Source organism: Jatropha curcas, chromosome 7 (assembly GCF_041381405.1).
Source record: "Jatropha curcas cultivar XTBG-Jc1 chromosome 7, XTBG_Jcur_1.0, whole genome shotgun sequence".
NCBI classification, from domain to species: domain Eukaryota; kingdom Viridiplantae; phylum Streptophyta; class Magnoliopsida; order Malpighiales; family Euphorbiaceae; genus Jatropha; species Jatropha curcas.
Window position 1 is genome coordinate 2,576,488 of NC_143157.1, and position 22,891 is coordinate 2,599,378.

The window sequence follows — 22,891 nt, forward strand, 5'->3', positions numbered from 1 at the left end:
AGGAAAAAAAAAAAAAAAAAAAAAGCTTGCTAAAGTTTTAAAATTATGTCAGTTTTAGAGTTTGTGACCATCTTAAAGAGGATTTTGGTTATTTAAACGTTACAAGCAAAATAATCATTTTTCATGTAAGATTTCAGTGTTTATATATATATATATATATATATATATATATATATATATATATATATATTATCTCAAATATAAGTCGTTTGGATTTTTTCAAGGAATAATAAATGGATTTTCTTTTTTCCAATGTCATCCTGATTTCCATTAGATACAATAACTACAGTTATTCCTAGTTTTGAGATAAAAGGTAATTTGTTCAACTTGCTTTGATTTTTTATGATTTAGAAGAATCAATTGTTTTCTTAATCTATGTGTAAAAACTTTAAGTGACTTATATTTTAAAACAGATTAAGTATAAAGCTAAATTTTAGATTTATAGATATGGCATATGTTTTCCCTTTTGGAAAAAGGTGAAACTTTACGATCCCATATGAATAAAAAAATTAATGACATTATTACCGTCATTTGTAATTAAAAATATCTGATTAATTAATTTTAATAAAAATATTTTGACTTTTTATTTTTATAATTATTTAAATCATTGCTTGTTATATTTATTTAATTAATTTGTGAATAACATTTGTATTTTATATTAATTGTTATCATTATTGAATTAATATTTATATTTGTATGATATAATCTTAAAATATCAGGAAATATATAGATAATCAACCATGCACCCTCTCTCTCTCTCTCTCTCTCTCTCTCTCTCTCTCTCTCTCTCTCTCTATATATATATATATATATATATATATGAATTTTCAAATCCTTAATCGATATGGATTGCACTAGAAAGTCAAATACCAATTACATCATGACTACATGTACTTTGGCAATCCTCTACAATACTACCTCAGTTTAAGTTAGCCTTTCCTTGCCCTAGTGCAAGTGTCTCTCTTGTGGTAGTGCAAGCACCTTTTTTATGACCAAAAGTTTGTTTTAGGGTATGGATATCGAAATGAACACACAGAACATGGAGAATGATATGGTTGCCATGAACCCATCTGATGTTGAAGGAGCAAAGATGGCTTTGGCTACATCGGGACCGGCGATTGACCCTCTAGATTACAAATTTAGCTTGGTTGGTCATCTATTAACATATCGAAAAGTTTAACTTTGCCGCAATGAAGATCTTATTGGATATTACACGGCGACCTGGTCATGGGATTTGTGTCACTGATATTGCACCTGGAATATTCCTATTCCAATTTTTCCATCAGGTTGATGTTGATCGTGTGTGGAATGGGGGACCATAGGCTTTTAGCAATCATTTAGTGGTGCTACAAAAAATTGAAGATGGGATGGATCCTCTAGCTATTCCTTTGTTTTTTTTTTTTTTTGTCAATTTTGGATTCAAGTTTACGATTTGCCTGTAGGGACTATGTCGAAAATTGTGGCAAAGCAGTTAGGGGACTTCATTGAGAGTTATGTGGCTTATGATCCCAATAACAGTACTGGTGTATGGTGAATGTATATGCGAATTAGGGTCAATGTGGATGTGGGAAAACCACTTAAAAGGTGGAAGCGAATTTGACAACCAAATGGTGATTTATTTATGGTGAGATTCTTTTACGAAAGGCTTCCTATGTTATGTTATTTGTGTGGGAAGCTTTGTCATAATGAGCAATATTGTGAAGAGCTATTCAAGACTATAGAAAGGGGGTGGGGTCCTTGGCTGCGAATAGATAGCAAGTGGTGGGTTCTGATGACCGGAGGTGGTTCTGGGATCATAAGGGGAACCAGCTGCGTGATGGCTATGGGAACCATTCTGAATCAGCAGCACAGTTTTCGAGTGGGGATAAGGTATGTGATTGTAGGGATAATGCGAATTTCAAATTTGAGAAAGCTAGTGCCTATCCAACAGGGAGTAATAATGCTAGTTGAGCTAATGGCAATGGAGCAGCAGCATGGGCTCAGTAAATGAGTTAGGCCCAGATGAGGGAGAGGAAGATCCGTTAGCACTTTTGGAAGGTAAAAAGAGGCTAAGGAGAGCAATGGGCACAAGCAGCTCCAACAAAATGCAAGTTGATGAGATGGGTCAAATTTCAACAATTATGGAGATTTCGGACCATGAATCACTTAGGATAGAAAAGCATTCGGTGGGACCTAGGGGACAAGCCTACCAAGAGCCATGAATTGCACAAGTTGGAACTAACAAGGGCTTGGCAACCTTTAGCTAGTGTTAGCTCTTAAGGAGCTGGTTCGTAGCCACAGGCTAGAGATTCTTTTGTTGATGGAAGCTTTGGTCAATAAACAGAGGATTGACAAGTTGCGGGTGAAGTTGTGTTTTGATGGTGGGTTTACTATGGATAGTAGCGGACGTAGCGAGGGGCTCGCTATTTATTAGAAGCATCAGGTTGTAGAGATATTTTCAGCATAATTAGGTGTCCATGATTATAGGGTCACTAGTCAAGCATAATTAGGTGTCCATGATTATAGGGTCAATAGTCAATAATGAGTTTGTATCAATAGTCAATAGTCAAGCATAATTAGTGTCCTTGATTGTAGGATCACAAGTTAAAAATTAACTTGTAACGATTCTCCTATGTATCTCCTATATATATTCTTGTAAACATACATTTTTAGTAATATAAGATTAGAATATAATTTGATTATTCTGATCTTGATTTAAACTTGGTATCAGAGTAATGGGCAATCCAGAAGGTGAAGTCTCTGGAGCCATATCTGCTCCGATTATCATTCAATCTGAAAGTTCATCCTTCAATGCAGGGATTATTCTAAATGAAACTAATTATGATATGTGGTCTCAAATTATGGAGATGCACATTGCTGAAAAAGATAAACTCTCATTCATTCGTGGGAATATACAACCACCAAAAGAAAAAGATGAAGGATATGAGAGGTGGTACACAGACAATCAAAAGGTTAAGAGATGGCTTTTGATGTCTATGTCTCCAGAGATTATGAAGCGATACATCCGCCTACCAACTGCTCAAGAAATTTGGAAAGCTTTGTCGAAAGCTTTTTATGATGGTGCTGATGAACTACAAGTCTTTACCTTAAATCAGAAGGTTTTTTCTGCCAAACAAAGTGGTAGACTCCTCTCTATCTATTATGGAGAATTATTTGAAATTTTCAGTGAACTGGATCATCGTGACAAGGTGATCATGGAAAGTGAGAATGATGTTGCCTCTTATCGCAAGTCTGTTCAATGGCAAAGGGTGCACATCTTTCTTGCTGGTTTAGATGATGAATTTGAACAGATTCGTGGAGAAATCTTAAGAAAGGATCCTGTTCCAGAATTAGAAGAATGCTACGCAATGGTTCGTCGTGAATCTGTCCGACATTTAACAATGAATGGAGAACTTGAAAAACCTGAAGCATCAGCCATGATAAGCAGAAGCAGACCAAATCAGAATCGGTATTCTCAAAATCAGCAAGATCAATCGAAGTTTAAGGCTTTGGCACGTGCCAATAAATCCTCCTATAAGTGTTCTCACTGTGATCAACCAGGACACACAAAAGATCGTTGCTTTGAAATTGTGGGATACCCAAGTTGGTGGGATCACAACCGTGACTTGAGAAAGAAAAATGCAAGCAAAACCTCCACTGCAGCAATGGTAGAAACAATTACTGAAGAAGATATTACTGAGAAACCGACAGCCCTGGTAACAACGAAAGGTAATGAAGGTAAGGCTTTAAATTCCTCTGCACCTGTTTCGAATAGTACATGGATAATTGATTCTGGGACTACAGATCACATGATATTTGATTCTAGACAAATTTCATCCTTGAAACCTTCCTCACAGAAATTTATTTCAACAGCTAATGGTTCCTCAGCACCTATTACTGGGGAAGGATCTTTGTCTCTTAATAATTCATTGAATTTAGACACTGTTTTAGTTGTTCCATCTTTGGATTATAACCTTTTATCTGTTTCTCAAATTACCATCTCTTTACATTGTGTTGTGATTTTCTGGCCCCATTGTTGTGTTTTTAAGGACATCCAAACGAGGCAGACGATTGGTTATGGTACTAGACGTGGAAAGTTGTATTACTTGAACTTGGATTCACAAAGTTCAAATCAGCTACAACAAGCGTTATCGGTGGACAGTTTTGAGGGTAAAATAAGGAAGTCTGACATTTGGCTATGGCATAGACGACTTGGACATGCTTCTTTTGGCTATCTTAAGAGATTATTTCCTAGCTTGTTTTCAAAAATTGATGATTCTAGTTTCAGGTGTGATGTTTGTGAGCTTGCAAAAAGTCATCGTGTATCTTTTTCACCTAGTACAAATAAAAGTTCAATTCCTTTTATGGTTATACATTCTGATGTTTGGGGTCCATCCAAGGTAAACACGTTAGGAGGAGCACGTTGGTCTGTTACTTTTATAGATGATTGTACCAGAATGACTTGGGTGTGTTTGATGAAATTCAAAAGTGAAGTGAATATGTTGTTTCAAAAGTTTCATAAAATGATTTGCACTCAATATAATGCCAAAGTTAAAGTTTTGCGCAGTGATAATGGAGGAGAGTATTTGAGCCATGAACTCCAACAATATTTGAAAGCACGAGGAATTATTCATCAAACCACTTGCTCTTATATGCCCCAACAGAATGGTGTAGCCGAGAGAAAAAATCGGCATTTGTTAGAAGTTGTTCGTGCTTTATTGATAGAGGCTCATATGCCATTGTCTTACTGGGGAGAAGCTCTTACATGTGCAACATATTTGATCAATCGAGTACCTTCTAGAACAATTAATTTTACAACACCATCCCAAGCTCTTGCTGAGGCGATTGTTGCTCCAACTGTCCCAAATTTAACTCCTTATGTTTTTGGCTGTGTGGCATATGTACATCTTCACAAACACCAGCGCGATAAACTAGCTCCTCGTGCATTGCGGTGTGTATTCTTGGGATATGCTGTTCTTCAAAAGGGGTATAGATGTTTTCACCCTCCTACTCAGCAAATATTTATTACAATGGATGTTGTTTTTCATGAGGATTCTATGTATTTTTCCTCTGAGCCAACACTTCAGGAGGAGGACCAGAAGGAAGTTTTGTCTCTAGATTATGAGGAAGTGAGATTGTCAACCCCTCTAGATTATGAGGAAGTGAGGCTGTCAACACCTAGTAATGATATAATAGATGAATCAATTATTTGTAATGATGGACATCAGGAGATGGGAGATATAATAGAATTAGATTTGGGTGCTGTCAATAATCAAGAAACCGAGCTCTCTACAACTCAAGCAACAGACGTATCAAACCAATCGTCGTCGACTGAGGATGATCCTAAACCAGTATTTGAGCCAAGACTACCACCACGCCATAATAGAGGTATTCCTAAACCCAGCTATGAACCTGAAATTTCTAGTAAAGCTAGATATCCAATGAGTCATTACATCTCTAATCATCGTCTGTCAGAATCAAATCAATCATTTGTAAATCAATTATCCTCTGTATCTATTCCTAACAATGTGCAGGAAGCCTTAGCAGACCCGAGATGGAAAGCAGCTATGAATGAGGAGATTGAATCCTTACGAAGAAATAATACATGGGAACTTGTTGATTGTCCATCAGGAAAGAAACCAGTTGGATGTCGTTGGGTATATACAGTCAAGTACAAAGCAGATGGCACGATAGAGCGCTTTAAAGCGAGATTGGTAGCTAAAGGATATAGTCAAACCTATGGAATTGATTATACAGAGACATTTGCACCAGTTGCAAAGATTAATACGGTTTGAGTCTTATTATCTTTAGCTGCAAACTTGGATTGGCCATTACAACAATTTGATGTGAAGAATGCATTCTTACACGGTGAGTTATCTGAAGAAGTCTATATGGATCTCCCTCCAGGGTGTATAATACAGAAAGTAAATGATCATAAAGTGTGTAAATTAAAAAAATCATTGTATGGGCTAAAACAATCTCCACGAGCGTGGTTTGGAAAGTTCACGAAATCTATGAAGTCGTTTGGCTATAGTCAAAGCAACACAGATCACACTTTATTCTTGAAGAGACATCAAGACAAAATCATTGCTCTTATTGTATATGTAGATGACATGGTGGTGACAGGAAATGACTCGGAAGAAAGGAAAGCTCTTCAAGACTATTTATCCAAGGAATTTGAAATGAAAGATCTTGGTCCACTAAAGTATTTTCTTGGGATTGAAGTGTACAGATCAACTAAAGGAATTTTCTTGTCTCAAAGAAAATATACTTTAGATTTGTTAAAGGAGACTGGCATGACAGCTTGTCAACCAGCTGATACACCTGTTGAAGAAGGTTTGAAGTTAGGCATTGAACCTAATCAAGTTCCAGTTGATAAAGGAAGATACCAGAGACTTGTGGGAAGACTGATGTATCTAGCACATACAAGACCAGATCTTGCTTATGCCTTGAGTGTTGTTAGTCAATTTATGCATAATCCTGGAGAACAACATATGAAGGCAGTTATGCGCATCTTGAGATATTTGAAATCGGGTCCGGCGAAGGGAATATTGTTTACAAAATCTGCAGATCCTCAGAACATAAATGTTTATACAGATGCTGATTGGGCTGGAGCTATAGATGACAGACGATCTACTTCAGGTTATTTCACATTTGTGGGAGGAAATCTTATTACATGGAGAAGCAAGAAACAAAATGTTGTTGCACGCTCAAGTGCAGAGGCTGAATTAAGAGGAATGGCACTTGGAATATGTGAGGCATTATGGCTAAAATTTCTCTTAATAGATTTGGGCTATCCACCTAAGCAACCGATTCAATTATATTGTGACAATAAGGCTGCGTGTGATATTGCTTATAATCCTGTTCAACATGATCGTACCAAGCATGTAGAAGTAGACAGATTCTTCATCAAGGAGAAATTGGATGAAAGGATATTGGAGTTACCAAGGATTCGATCGGAGGATCAATTGGCTGATGTACTTACTAAAGCAGTTTCTAGTCAAGTGTTCTTAAGGTGTGTAAGCAAGTTGGGCATATGTGACATCTATGCACCAACTTGAGGGGGAGTGTAGAGATATTTTCAGCATAATTAGGTGTCCATGATTATAGGGTCACTAGTCAAGCATAATTAGGTGTCCATGATTATAGGGTCAATAGTCAATAATGAGTTTGTATCAATAGTCAATAGTCAAGCATAATTAGTGTCCTTGATTGTAGGATCACAAGTTAAAAATTAACTTATAACGATTCTCCTATGTATCTCCTATATATATTCTTGTAAACATACATTTTTAGTAATATAAGATTAGAATATAATTTGATTATTCTGATCTTGATTTAAACTCAGGTTACTGTTAATATAGTTAGCTACTCTTCTAACTATATTGACACAAGTGTGTAGGGGGATGGGGGTGTTTTGGAGATTTGACGGCCTTTTATGGTTTTCCCCAACGTAGTCAAAGCCCTGAGTTGTGGGACCTGCTGTGTACTCTTGTTGGTATGTCGTCATTACCGTGAGTTTGCATCAGCGATTATAACAATTTATTATGCATAAGCGATAAAAAAGGTGCGGTTGATCATCCGACATCATTATTTCGGGGATTTAAAGAAGTTATGGATGATTATGATTTATTAGATTTGCCAATGTATGGATATCCATATACATGGGCGCGGGGAAGAGGGGAAAGAGGGATAAATCAAGTTGAAGAACAGCTTGATAGAGCGTTAATAATGCAAGCTTGGATTGACAGGTTTCCGGGTAATTTCTGATAAACTTGGTGGCCCCTGTATCTGACCATTCGCCTTTGTTACTGTGCTTGCAAGATAAGGAGGATTGACGATTTTCTCATAGATTTTGATTTGAGAATGCATGGGTATAGGAGCCAGACTTTGTGGAAACTGTAGGTAACTCATGGGTTGTGTATGGTGAAGCTGAGTTATTAAGCAAAATTAACAAGCTGGGAAGCAAGCTGTCAGAATGGGGAGGTGAATTACTTAAGCATTTTAGGAAGGAGACTAGGAGGCTAACAAGGGAAATGGATAGGTCGCGACATGATGGGAGTGAAGAGGCTGTGAAGAAATTTGCCAGGTGTAGTGAGGAATTAGATACAATATTGGTCTAAGAGGAAGCTTTTTGGAAACAAAGAGCAAAAGTGCATTGGTTACAATATGGCGACTCTAATAGTAAGTTTTTCCTTGCTTCAATGTTAAGTAGAGCTCATTCTAACCGAATTCAGCATTTGTGCGATTATGATGGCAACTGGTAGGACGACGATGATGTAATGGCTAATCTAGTTAGAAATTATTTCTATGAGCTATTTCCGGGAACGCAAGTAGAAGCGGATACGCTGTTGAATGTGATAGAGCCAGTTATTTTGGATGCGGATAATGAGTTTTTAACTGTACCATTTGAGGATGTTGAGTTTTGTGATGCTCTTTTCCAGATGAATTCAGACAAGGCTCCAAGGCCGATGGAATGAATCCATTGTTTTTTCAAAAAGCTTGGCCGATTGTTGGCAAGGGTATCATAGCAGCATATAAAGAATGGCTTCATTGGTGAGTTGCCTTTAAATCTTAATAATACAAATATTGTGTTAATTCCTAAAAAAGCAAATCCGCAATCTGTTAGGGACTTTAGTCTAATTACTTTATATTGTGGTTTATAAAATCATATCTAAAGTTTTGGCAAATAAGTCGAAACTGGTGTTAGATAAAACTATTTCTAATTCGTAATCTATGTTTGTGCATGTGCGGTTGATAACTGATAATATTATAATTGCCTTTGAAGTAATTCATACCGTGAAATGGAAATATAAATGGAAAGACAGGATGGTGGCTTTAAAGATAAACATTAGCAAGCGTATGATAGGGTACATTGGGGCTATTTGAGGGAGATCATGGGAAAATTTGGATTTCATACTAAATGGGTGGATAGGATTATGATGTGTATTTCTTCTGTGCAGTATACTGTGTTTTTCAATGGGTCAAAAATTGGTCTTATCGTTACTGAGAGAGGACTTGGGTAAGGGGACCCCTTGTCGCCATATTTATTTATTTTGTGTAGAGGGTCTTTTGGCTCTATTACGAAAAGTGAAGGTGAGGGGGGAGTTGCATGCGTGTAAAGTCACAAGAGCGGCACCTAATATTTCACATCTATTATTTGCAGATTACGATTTTTTATTTTTTAGGGCTTCTCCTCAGGAAAGTTGTGATAAAAAAAACATTCTTCCTCTGTATGAGTATGCATTAGGCCAGACGGTGAATTTTCAAAAATCAAGTATTCTGTTTAGTACTAATGTTAAACAAGAATTGCAGGATCATATTTGTGCTTCTCTCGAGGTCCATAAGTCTTTGAGTCATAACTGATATCTAAGTTTACCTTCATTAATTGGTAGAAAGAAAAGGGAGATCTTTGCTTACATTCAAGATCGTCTATGGAAGGTTACTCAAGGATGGAAGAGGCAGTTCTTTTCCAAGGCAGGGAAGGAGGTCTTGCTAAATTCGATTGCCCAAGCCATTCCTGTGTTTTCAATGGGTGTCTTTCTACCACCTATCTCCATGTGCGACAAGCTACAAAAAATGATGAATGTTTTTTTATGGGGATCAAAAACGATGGATGGGATAGGTTTGCATTGGCTTAGTTGGGAGAGGTTATGTGTTCCAAAATGTCAGAAAGGCATGGGATTCGGTCATTTGTATAGCTTCAACTTAGCTCTTCTTAGTAAACAAGGTTAGCGACTTATGTCCTACACATGCTCTCTTCTTGCGAGTGTTTACAAAGCTAAATACTACCCATCCGGGGATTATGGGAGCATCTTTAGGGAATAATCCCATTTTTTTATGGAGAAGCATCTTCGAGCCTAAAGATTGCTAAGGAAGGGGGTTAGATGGCGTGTTGGCAATGGAAGTCGAATTAATATTTGGAAGGATCCATGGCTAGTGTCGAAACACTCATTCTATGTTTCTTCTCCTATTATGGATGGGTTTAGTGAGCTGTGCATGGTTTATTTAATAAATTCCGGTAATGTGTCATGGAACGGTGACCTGGTTCGTGGTCTATTTCTTCCTCAAGAAGCAGATTTAATTCTTCAGTTGCCTCTAAGTTATCAACGGATGGAGGATGTGTTGGTGTGGCACTACTCTAACCAGGGTATGTATGAGGTCAAGAGTGCATATCACATGGGAAGGGCACTATGTCGGTAACCCATTGCTATGGAAGAAGGTCTGGGCGATGGATATTCCTTTTAAAGTCTGGGATTTTTTATGGCGAGCCTGTAGGCATATTCTTCCAATAAAATAGAGGCTGAAAAGTAGGGGCTTTCATATTTTTACTAGTTGTGATGTTTGTGGGGTGGAGGAGAGCTTGTTGCATGTGTTGGTTTATTGCATTAAAACAACTTTATATCTCATGAAGCCGAATATTCCTTTGCATGATCTGTTGGACTTTAGTTTTGCTGCCTGGTTTAATGATTTAACCCTTGTGTGTGATGTAGCAAAAGTGCAGGAAACAGTTGTTCTTTTTTGGTTCATTTGGTATCATCGCAACTCTAGAATTTGGAATAGGACTGATATGAATGAAACTGAAATGGTCCGTAAAGTTGCTGAGTTTTTGCAAGATTGGAGAGTGGCACAACTGTAGAAAGGTGGTGCTAAGAGAGGCATTACAAGGATTGGGACTATCAATTGGCAACCGTCCGTAAAAGGGTCCTCAAGTGTAACGTGGATGCTTCGTATGGGAGGAGGGTGCAGCTTCTGGGTTTGGTGTTGTGATCAGGGATTGGCAAGGTCAGTTTCTAGTGGCTATCTCTAGTCCCCTTTATGGTATTTCTTTTCCAAAGTTCATGGAGATTCTGGCCATAAGGGAGGTACTATCACGGATAAAAGAACAAGATTTGAGAGCTATTTGTGTTGAGGTAGATGCTCAGGTAGCTGCTCTAGCTACCAATTTAGCAACTAGAGATTGGACTGAGTATGGGCTTATAGCATATAATTGTAAGCATATGATTGTAAGCAGTTTTTAAGGGAAGTTAGTATTGTGTCTTTAACTTGGATTATTAGTAGATTAGCAAAAAAGGATACACACTTTGTTGCTAGTGTATCTTATTTACAGGCTGGTCTAACAGTTTGGAACTCAATTCCAACTAATCTTTATGATTTGATTGTTTTAGATTTTAATCACTAATAATAATAATTCTCTTATTCTCAAAAAAAAAAAAAAAAAAAAAAAAAAGACTACTTCCTGGTCATATTTTGATAATGAGTCATTGAAATTTTATGTAAAATTAATTCTTGATTATTTTAGCAATTATTATTTATATTATGCAAGTTTCAATAAATAAAAGTAATTTTATCGGTACAAGGTTCACTGAGATCCATATAAAGGAGGAAGGGAATAAATTTTGAAGGGAGGGAATGTTAGAAATTGATTTATTTGGGCTTATTGATTGTGTATTATTTGATTTTATAAACTATTTGGGTTAAGCCTTATAATCCCAAAGGTCTAATTTAAAGCTCATTATACATCAGTGATCATTAAAGTATTGATGGGCCACTTAAATATGTTTGGGTTAGCTGTGGTTAAATCCAAACGTGGGTTAGAATTGTACATTCTGTTAGGGTTATAATGGGACACCCTAATAGTCTCATATATGTCATAGCCCAGCCCATGGTCAATATTGTCCGCTTTGGGGCTCCAGCCCGTACGAGTACCCCCTCACGGTTTTGTTTTCAGGCAGGCTTTGCAACCCGCCCAAAAGGCCTCAACCATGTTCTGGAACCACCCCTCTTATGTACAGGACCACCCCCTCGTACTTAACCGATGTGGGATTTGCCTAAGGTGTGCTGGCCTTGCCACATACACCCCCCCCTTGGGGACTCAGCGTCCTCGCTGAGGTTTGCCCCACCACCGGCCAGAGGAACGAGGGTCAGCTCTGATACCAAAATAAACATGTCACACCTTACCCTACTGTAAGACATGGCATGTCACCCGTAATATAATTAATAAGCACTTAATTCTTATAAATGCTTACTAAGTATACTACAAGGGACTTAATCCTTTTAATTCCTTCATTTTTATATCTTGTAGCAAAATAATTTAGTTATTAAATATATATAACTTCTTTTGGTAGATATTAATCTCAATATAATTTCTTAAACATATTATAAAAAAAAACATAAAATAAAATGGTTCCATAACCCATAAGTCCATGGATGATTTAATTACATATTGGAGTCCTGTTCAAATCTTAGATACATAATAGAAATTAATTACTTTAATAGACTATAAATTTTCAAATTCATACAATCATAATTTACATGAATCTGCTCAAATATACATAAATGATCTGTTAATGTTTAATACATCATACATATTCCAAAAGAAGTCAAATATACAATAGCTACATCAGTAGCATACTATCTACATCAAATAAAAATGATCCTCTCTTGGTTCTTTTTCCTTTCCTTTACCTGCGATAGTACAAAAGCAACTATCGCTAAGCATATGGCTTAGTGGTGTACTAATAAAAATAATAAGGAATGACAATTCATAAATCCACCATGGTAAAGAAAATAAGAAACAAAATAAATCAATACCATTTAAATCATCAATTCATAATATAGTCTTTACAGCTTTTATAGAGTCAATTCTGAGGGCCATCAATGTCTAATGTGCACATCTAGACCTGCTATCTACAACCTCAATCTGTGATATGATTTCAACAGAAGAGGGAGCAATCTACAACCTCAACATGGAGGGAGAATTTCATATCAATCATATATCATCTAGTGATGATATCCATGTTCAATCGATCGTAATATCAACTTCAACAAATGAAATGATATTCGGGGTAATAACCATATCTATATCAGCTGTAAGACTTTTAAACCATTCCATTTATGTACTAATATCAAAATCACAATGGACAACATTTCATTTCACAACCACTGCTAAAAACATTTAATCACGGCCACCCCTCATACTACAGATATCAATTGGCCAACGTCCTCCTCTTTCACAGTATAAGAATCATAAAATTCATTTACAAATATCATTCGGTCGTATGCTTTCAAAATAATCTTTTTCCTCTTTAAAAACTTATGAATATAGTTATAATTCATAAAGCAAATCCATTGAAAATATTTTGCAAAATCAATTTCATTTTGTTTAAATAAAAGTAGGAAAGGAATAATATACACTAACCTGAACTAGATGGCTCCCCTAGCCCTTTTCCTCTAGTAATCACCCTCTCCTCAACTCCCTTTCTCTCAGCAGCTGTAGCATGATATTAATACTCACATTAAGATCATACTACACAATGTACACACATGCACTTCTATAAGAATGTAAATTAAGCATTAGAATGTAGTCTCATGCTTTTTCTTTCATTTTCACTATACTTGTCCAAGTGTTATATGATCTGAGTTTAAGCATGAAACACTTCATATCCAACACTTAACCACATCCTAGACACAAAATACTAACAACGAAAACAATAGAAGTGAATAGCATGCTAAATTCGTTCAAGGTTTATGAAATGCAGAATTTCAGCATTTGAGTAGCTGGCATTGCGTTGACTATATCTTGAATTCCCCATATTCAATTGCCCTGAAATTTTGACAGCATGTTCCAAACATCTTAGGGTACTGTTCTGGAAAATTTCATAATTTTTAAAGCTCATTTGCATTTTTAAATGACATAATTATAGAATCTGAAGTTCAGTTTTTCTCATGCTGAGCAGCCTGCATTGATTTACTTATAACTCCATTTCCTTTTATCCAACGGCCTTTAAATTTTAACACGACCTACCCAACATCTCAGCCTATCTCCATATCAAATTTCATAAATTTTGGAGTTCATTTGCTTAGTCAAATAGGTCAATTACAGAAGCTGAATTTCAGGCAGCCCTACTGTAACATGTCCAACAATAATTTATATATGTTTAAGCATTCTCACCTCACTTCCAGCACAAATTCATGCAATCCAACTCTTCTATTACTTACATAACATCATAATATAAGAATATCAGAATTCCTAGTTCATGGCATATCAAGAACAAACTCAAAATCATCCATCTTGGTGACTTATGCAACTTAGACTTTGAATTCATGCATAACTACTTTCAATCATCTTAAATCACCTTAAAATCACTTCTCATCACTTCATCTTCACCAAATCAGATTACACAAACAAGCACCTCACTTCAAAGTTCATGGAATTCAAAAAGTAATCCATAGAAATGAAGGAGGAAGTGAAAATAACTAACCTTTTCTTAAGAATTACTTGAAAATTCTTTGATTTTCACCTTCTTTTTGCTTGGTTTTGACTCAAAACCCTCCTCCTCTCTTCTTGAACGACCTGAACTGCAAAATGGGTGGTAAGTGTCGTGCTTCTCTTCACTTCTTCATAAAAATTATATAATAAACTTTATTAAAAATTCCTTCCATGTCCTTTAATTGCAAATTGCACTATAATCCTCCATTTTGTTTTCCCTTCATCCTTTGGCACTCTAATCTTTTTAATCACTTTACTTTAGTCCTATTAGGTATAAACCAAGTGTATTTAATATTCTAAACTCCACTTGGTAAAAATCGTACGGAAATTACCGTTTTTCAGGCTTTTCAGGTAAAATCGTGCTTTACCGAGAAGTCATTCATCTTTCAACTCATTTTTGATTTCCTTTAAGCTTTCACATGGATTTGTAAAGATCAATTAATGTTTCATTTAATTAATATTAATATCCTCAATCTATAGTGTTTCCCATTATTTTAAGTTTTCCTTTTATTCGGATAACCGAATTCATCGAAAAAGCTAAAATAGAAAGAACTACAAAATTAAGGATATTATTTTGGTATCAGAGCAGTTTTAATTGCATATTGGATCATATTTTTACTGCATAAAAATGTGTGAAATGTAATCTGCTCAAATATGACATGCCTGTTAATTGTTGGATATCTACATCATACAATATTCTAATACGATGCATGGTTTTCTGTGATAATATACAGAGAGCGTGTTATTTTTGATCGATAGTATGGAGGGTGTTAGTCGGGGAGATAATTTTAATCCGCTTGAGGAGCAGTCTGAAGCGAGACAGGAAGAGCGTGGTAATGCTCCCGAGCATGCTGATGTCCCTGTTGCACCAGCTGCTGACCCTATAGCCCAGCAGATGGCTGCGTTATTGAGACAAATGGCGGGTAACTTACAGCAACAGCAGCAGCCAGTTAGACAGTATGATAAGTTGGTTAAGTATGGGGCCACAGAGTTTTCCGGCACCACTGACCCGATGGTAGCTGAGCAGTGGCTAGAGAGGATTGATAGGGTTTTCCTAAAACTCCAGTGTGATGATGCTCAGAAGTACGATTATGCAGTCTCTTTACTTCAGGAAGATGCATATGAGTGGTGGAAGACAGTTCCTAGGAGCAGAGTGCAACCACCAGTTCTGACTTGGACAGACTTCCTAAGGGAGTTTAAGAAAAAGTATGTTCCATCTAGCTATGTGGATGCCAGAATAGAGGAGTTTCTGCAGCTCAAACAGGATCATAGGACTGTAGTTGAGTATGAGAGGGAGTTTACTCGGTTGAGTTATTATGCTGGGAGGATGTTAGTTACAGGTAGGGACAGGTGCAAGAGATTTGAACAGGGATTGAAGCCCAGTATTAAGAGCCATGTGATCGGCTTTGAACATGAGAATTTTTCTGCATTGGTATCACAAGCTCTGAATCAAGAGAAGGTTGATCAAGAAAAGGCTACAGAGGAGAAGAGTGTCAGGAGGACTTTCCCAGTGGCTAGTAGCTCTAGTAATAAAAAGAGGAGATTCTTCAGTCCATTTCCTCCTAGATCTAGCAGTGTGAGGCCACAGAGCCAGAGACAGTTCAGACCACCATTGCCACCTCCACGAGCTCCTCCAGTTACTCGTAGTTGTGTTCATTGTGGTAGATATCATGGCGGAGTGTGTAAGTTGACCACAGGAGCATGTTTTAACTGTGGCGAGGTTGGACACTTTGTGAGGGATTGCCCTAAACCGAGAACTACTACGGCATATACAGCCACAGGGGGATCGATTCAAAGACCAGCTGCTAGTTATGGATCTTCTCAGTCTTCAGGCAGAGGTAGAGGCAGCGGTAGAGGTAGCATGTCGGGTAGTCAGGGGACAGTGAATCAACCAGAGCCTATTGGTGTGCCAGCTAGAGTTTATGCTATGAGGCAGAGGCAGGATGCTGATGCAGCTGATGTGGTGACTGGTATATTTCCTTTATTTAATCATGATGTTTATGTGTTATTTGATCCTGGATCATCTCACTCTTATATTAGTGCTGGGATTTCTTGCTATGCATCTGTTCCTTGTTTGCGATTGGGGTATGATGTGCTTGTATCGAGTCCATTAGGACAGGAGGTTATTGTTAACAAATTATATCCTGATTGCCCACTCATAATCCAAGATCATGTATTCCCTTCTGATTTAGTTGAGATGCCTTTCGGAGATTTTGATGTTATTTTGGGCATGGATTGGTTAAAAAAATATCAAGCAGTGGTTGATTGTGACCTTAAGAAGATACTATTTAAACTGCCAGAATATATTGATGTGGTGATACAGGGTGAGAGACAGATACTTCCTTCATCTGTGATAACTGCAGCTTTAGCTCAGAAATTGATCCGTCATGGGTGTGAGGCATACCTAGCTCACATTGTGGACACAAGGGTAGGTACTCCTAGTCTTAAGGACATTCCTACTGTGTGTGACTTTCCAGATGTTTTTCCAGAAGAATTACCAGGATTGCCGCCAGAAAGGGAAGTTGAATTCGAGATTGAGGTTATGACAGGGACTCAACCGATCTCCATTACTCCTTACAGGATGGCTCCTGCTGAATTAAAAGAATTGAAAGCACAATTACAGGAATTGCTTGATAAGGGGTTTATTCGTCCTAGTGTGTCACCATGGGGAGCTCCAGTGCTATTTGTAAAGAAGAAAGATGGCGGTTTACGGTTGTGCATCGATTACCGTCAGTTGAATAAGGTCACAGTCAAGAATAAGTATCCTTTGCCAAGGATTGATGACCTCTTTGATCAGCTTCAAGGTGCTTCTGTATTCTCTAAGATAGATTTGAGATCGGGGTATTATCAACTCAGGGTTAAAGAGCAGAGTATTCCTAAGACGGCATTCAGGACTCGCTATGGCCATTATGAGTTTCTAGTTATGCCATTCGGATTAACTAATGCTCCAGCAGCATTCATGGCTTTGATGAACACGATCTTCAGACCTTACCTTGACCAGTTTGTTGTGGTTTTTATTGATGACATTCTGGTATATTCCAAAGATATAGAAGAGCATGATAAGCACCTAAGAATCATTTTTCAAACTCTTCAAGAAAAACAACTTTATGCTAAGTTTTCTAAATGTGAATTCTGGTTAGCACAAGTTGCTTTTCTTGGTCATATTGTATCTGCAGAGGGTATTGCAGTGGATCCTGGTAAGATTGAGGCTATTTCCAGTTGGAAGCCACCAAAGAATGTTTCCGAGATTCGTAGTTTCTTGGGTTTGGCTGGCTATTATCGCAAGTTTGTTAAGGGATTTTCTATCATTGCTTTGCCCTTAACTCAACTATTGCGGAAGAACGTTAGGTTTGAATGGACAGATAAATGTCAGGAGAGCTTTGATAAGCTAAAGAAGTGCTTGACTGAAGTGCCAGTTTTGACTTTACCTATTCCAGGTAAAGAGTTTACTGTTTATAGTGATGCTTCTCATAATGGCTTAGGTTGTGTGTTGATGCAGGATAGAAATGTTATTGCTTACGCATCACGCCAACTTAAACCACATGAGAGGAATTATCCTACACATGATTTGGAACTTGCAGCCATTGTATTTGCATTGAAGATATGGAGACATTATCTTTATGGTGAGAAATGCTATATCTTCACAGATCACAAAAGTTTAAAGTATCTGGGTACTCAAAGGGAGTTGAATTTGCGACAGAGACGATGGCTTGAGTTGATAAAAGATTATGACTGTATTATCGATTATCAGCCAGGGAAAGCTAATGTGGTAGCAGATGCATTGAGCCGTAAGATTATTGCTAACCTCAGGACGACAGCGTTATCTCTAGTCCATGATCTACGGTCTATTAATGCTAAGTTTGAGAAGATTTCTGACAATTGGGTGTTAGCTAATCTTCAGGTGAAGCCTTTATTGATTGATCAGATTCGAACAGCAATATTGACGGATGATGACTATCAAAAGATTCTTTCAGAGGCACAAGATGGTAAACGACCAGATTTTTCTGTCAGTAGAGATGGGTTATTACTATTTCGGGACCGGTTATATGTTCCGTCAGATTTAGATTTGAGACATCTCATCTTGAAGGAAGCACATGATTCTCCATTTTCTATGCATCCGGGCGGGACAAAGATGTATAGGGATTTGAAGAGGAACTATTGGTGGACTGGTATGAAGAAAGATATTGCTGAAATTGTAGCTAAATGCCTAACGTGTCAACAAGTCAAGGCAGAACATCAAGTACCAGCAGGATTACATCATCCACTTCAGATTCCAGAATGGAAATGGGAAAGAGTGACTATGGATTTTCTAATGGGACTTCCACTTACCCAGAAGAAACATGATGCAGTTTGGGTTATTGTGGATAGATTGACGAAGAGTGCTCATTTCCTACCTGTAAGATCAGACTATAGTTTAGAGAAGTTGGCAGAAATGTATATTGGTGAAATAGTTAGACTACATGGAGTGCCAGTATCCATTGTTTCTGATAGAGATCCAAGATTCACATCTAGATTTTGGGCTAGCTTACAGAAAGCCCTGGGCACTAGATTGAATTTTAGTACTGCATTTCATCCTCAGACAGATGGTCAATCTGAGAGGATTATTCAAATATTAGAGGATATGCTTCGAGCTTGTGTTCTTGAGTTTGAAGGTAGTTGGGATAACTATTTGCCTTTGATAGAATTTGCTTATAATAACAGTTACCAGACCAGTATCGGAATGCCTCCATATGAAGCTTTATATGGTAGAAAATGTAGGACACCTCTATGTTGGGATGAAGTTGGTGAAAGGCAATTACTAGGTCCTGAAATTATTCAACAAACAGAAGAAAAGATCAAAGTAATTAAAGAAAGATTGAAGGCGGCGACAGATCGACAAAAGTCATATGTGGATCTAAAGAGAAGAGATATAGAGTATAAGGTGGGTGATAAAGTATTCCTTAAGGTTTCCCCTTGGAAGCGTGTTATGAGATTTGGTAGAAAGGGAAAATTAAGTCCTCGTTTCATAGGACCTTATGAAATACTTGAGAGGATTGGTCCATTGGCATATAGGTTAGCCTTACCACCAGACCTCGATAAGATTCATAATGTTTTCCATGTTTCTATGCTTCGGCGATATAGATCGGACCCTTCACATATATTGCCTTTAGAATCAATTGAAGTTAATCGAGACGTCACATATGATGAAGAACCAGTGGCTATCCTAGCTAAGGAAATTAAGCAACTTCGGAATAAACAGATTCCCTTAGTTAAGGTGTTATGGCGAAGCCACTCCAGAGAAGAGGCTACTTGGGAACGTGAAGAAGATATGAGAAGACAACATCCACAATTATTCAGAGATCTATAACAGGTAAAATTTCGAGACGAAATTTCTTTAAGGAGGGAAGAGTTGTAATATCCTTAATTTTGTAGTTCTTTCTATTTTAGCTTTTTCGATGAATTCGGTTATCCGAATAAAAGGAAAACTTAAAATAATGGGAAACACTATAGATTGAGGATATTAATATTAATTAAATGAAACATTAATTGATCTTTACAAATCCATGTGAAAGCTTAAAGGAAATCAAAAATGAGTTGAAAGATGAATGACTTCTCGGTAAAGCACGATTTTACCTGAAAAGCCTGAAAAACGGTAATTTCCGTACGATTTTTACCAAGTGGAGTTTAGAATATTAAATACACTTGGTTTATACCTAATAGGACTAAAGTAAAGTGATTAAAAAGATTAGAGTGCCAAAGGATGAAGGGAAAACAAAATGGAGGATTATAGTGCAATTTGCAATTAAAGGACATGGAAGGAATTTTTAATAAAGTTTATTATATAATTTTTATGAAGAAGTGAAGAGAAGCACGACACTTACCACCCATTTTGCAGTTCAGGTCGTTCAAGAAGAGAGGAGGAGGGTTTTGAGTCAAAACCAAGCAAAAAGAAGGTGAAAATCAAAGAATTTTCAAGTAATTCTTAAGAAAAGGTTAGTTATTTTCACTTCCTCCTTCATTTCTATGGATTACTTTTTGAATTCCATGAACTTTGAAGTGAGGTGCTTGTTTGTGTAATCTGATTTGGTGAAGATGAAGTGATGAGAAGTGATTTTAAGGTGATTTAAGATGATTGAAAGTAGTTATGCATGAATTCAAAGTCTAAGTTGCATAAGTCACCAAGATGGATGATTTTGAGTTTGTTCTTGATATGCCATGAACTAGGAATTCTGATATTCTTATATTATGATGTTATGTAAGTAATAGAAGAGTTGGATTGCATGAATTTGTGCTGGAAGTGAGGTGAGAATGCTTAAACATATATAAATTATTGTTGGACATGTTACAGTTGGGCTGCCTGAAATTCAGCTTCTGTAATTGACCTATTTGACTAAGCAAATGAACTCCAAAATTTATGAAATTTGATATGGAGATAGGCTGAGATGTTGGGTAGGTCGTGTTAAAATTTAAAGGCCGTTGGATAAAAGGAAATGGAGTTATAAGTAAATCAATGCAGGCTGCTCAGCATGAGAAAAACTGAACTTCAGATTCTATAATTATGTCATTTAAAAATGCAAATGAGCTTTAAAAATTATGAAATTTTCCAGAACAGTACCCTAAGATGTTTGGAACATGCTGTCAAAATTTCAGGGCAATTGAATATGGGGAATTCAAGATATAGTCAACGCAATGCCAGCTACTCAAATGCTGAAATTCTGCATTTCATAAACCTTGAACGAATTTAGCATGCTATTCACTTCTATTGTTTTCGTTGTTAGTATTTTGTGTCTAGGATGTGGTTAAGTGTTGGATATGAAGTGTTTCATGCTTAAACTCAGATCATATAACACTTGGACAAGTATAGTGAAAATGAAAGAAAAAGCATGAGACTACATTCTAATGCTTAATTTACATTCTTATAGAAGTGCATGTGTGTACATTGTGTAGTATGATCTTAATGTGAGTATTAATATCATGCTACAGCTGCTGAGAGAAAGGGAGTTGAGGAGAGGGTGATTACTAGAGGAAAAGGGCTAGGGGAGCCATCTAGTTCAGGTTAGTGTATATTATTCCTTTCCTACTTTTATTTAAACAAAATGAAATTGATTTTGCAAAATATTTTCAATGGATTTGCTTTATGAATTATAACTATATTCATAAGTTTTTAAAGAGGAAAAAGATTATTTTGAAAGCATACGACCGAATGATATTTGTAAATGAATTTTATGATTCTTATACTGTGAAAGAGGAGGACGTTGGCCAATTGATATCTGTAGTATGAGGGGTGGCCGTGATTAAATGTTTTTAGCAGTGGTTGTGAAATGAAATGTTGTCCATTGTGATTTTGATATTAGTACATAAATGGAATGGTTTAAAAGTCTTACAGCTGATATAGATATGGTTATTACCCCGAATATCATTTCATTTGTTGAAGTTGATATTACGATCGATTGAACATGGATATCATCACTAGATGATATATGATTGATATGAAATTCTCCCTCCATGTTGAGGTTGTAGATTGCTCCCTCTTCTGTTGAAATCATATCACAGATTGAGGTTGTAGATAGCAGGTCTAGATGTGCACATTAGACATTGATGGCCCTCAGAATTGACTCTATAAAAGCTGTAAAGACTATATTATGAATTGATGATTTAAATGGTATTGATTTATTTTGTTTCTTATTTTCTTTACCATGGTGGATTTATGAATTGTCATTCCTTATTATTTTTATTAGTACACCACTAAGCCATATGCTTAGCGATAGTTGCTTTTGTACTATCGCAGGTAAAGGAAAGGAAAAAGAACCAAGAGAGGATCATTTTTATTTGATGTAGATAGTATGCTACTGATGTAGCTATTGTATATTTGACTTCTTTTGGAATATGTATGATGTATTAAACATTAACAGATCATTTATGTATATTTGAGCAGATTCATGTAAATTATGATTGTATGAATTTGAAAATTTATAGTCTATTAAAGTAATTAATTTCTATTATGTATCTAAGATTTGAACAGGACTCCAATATGTAATTAAATCATCCATGGACTTATGGGTTATGGAACCATTTTATTTTATGTTTTTTTTTATAATATGTTTAAGAAATTATATTGAGATTAATATCTACCAAAAGAAGTTATATATATTTAATAACTAAATTATTTTGCTACAAGATATAAAAATGAAGGAATTAAAAGGATTAAGTCCCTTGTAGTATACTTAGTAAGCATTTATAAGAATTAAGTGCTTATTAATTATATTACGGGCGACATGCCATGTCTTACAGTAGGGTAAGGTGTGACAATATATGTATATATATATGCTATATCCTCGCTTTCTAGTTTACGCAAAAAAAAAAAAAAAAAAAAAAAAAAAAAAGAAGAATTATTTTCCACCTATTGGGAGTTTGTAGACATAGGGAGGAAGCACACAGCCATTCCACAGATAATTGTGTGTGGCTATTTCTATTTAATTCAACCTAGCTTTTGGGATCAAGATGGTGTCAATGGAAGCAGACAAGAGAACCTGTAAGTTATTTCATTCTCTGTAATTTCAATTTATATATGAGTATCTTGGGCACTTAAATTTTAACAAGTGGTATTAGTGCCTACTTATATAAATTGAAACTCGATTATGATTTGTGGATTGCATGTGT

The 22,891-nt window shown here is 36.4% G+C and overlaps 2 protein-coding genes and 1 long non-coding RNA gene across 4 annotated transcripts; 2 read left to right on the plus strand and 1 right to left on the minus strand.

The window, feature by feature from the left end:
• The first annotated feature begins 2,404 nt into the window (after positions 1–2,404).
• On the plus strand, positions 2,405–4,352 carry LOC149494568 (uncharacterized). The gene is made up of 2 exons (XM_089724219.1): positions 2,405–3,717; positions 4,029–4,352. Exons 1-2 carry the CDS (start codon positions 2,715–2,717, stop codon positions 4,064–4,066), a joined length of 1,041 nt encoding a protein of 346 aa, XP_089580345.1. The 5' UTR covers positions 2,405–2,714; the 3' UTR covers positions 4,067–4,352.
• Positions 4,353–12,236: 7,884 nt separating this feature from the next.
• On the minus strand, positions 12,237–14,380 carry LOC149494569 (uncharacterized). Its single transcript, XR_016321823.1, has 3 exons — positions 14,244–14,380; positions 13,181–13,252; positions 12,237–12,447 (listed from the first exon to the last, which is right to left on the minus strand). It is a non-coding gene; the product is annotated as an uncharacterized LOC149494569 (long non-coding RNA).
• A 609-nt stretch (positions 14,381–14,989) lies between these two features.
• LOC149494570 (uncharacterized) lies at positions 14,990–22,230 on the plus strand. Of its 2 annotated transcripts, XM_089723648.1 has the most exons (3): positions 14,990–16,221; positions 21,215–21,286; positions 22,020–22,230. In XM_089723648.1, the coding sequence occupies exons 1-3, from the start codon at positions 15,012–15,014 to the stop codon at positions 22,067–22,069; spliced, it is 1,332 nt and encodes a 443-aa protein (XP_089579774.1). In that variant the 5' UTR covers positions 14,990–15,011; the 3' UTR covers positions 22,070–22,230. The 2 variants fall into 2 exon arrangements, with proteins under 2 accessions (XP_089579774.1, XP_089579775.1); XM_089723649.1 differs by lacking the exon at positions 21,215–21,286.
• Positions 22,231–22,891: the final 661 nt, after the last annotated feature.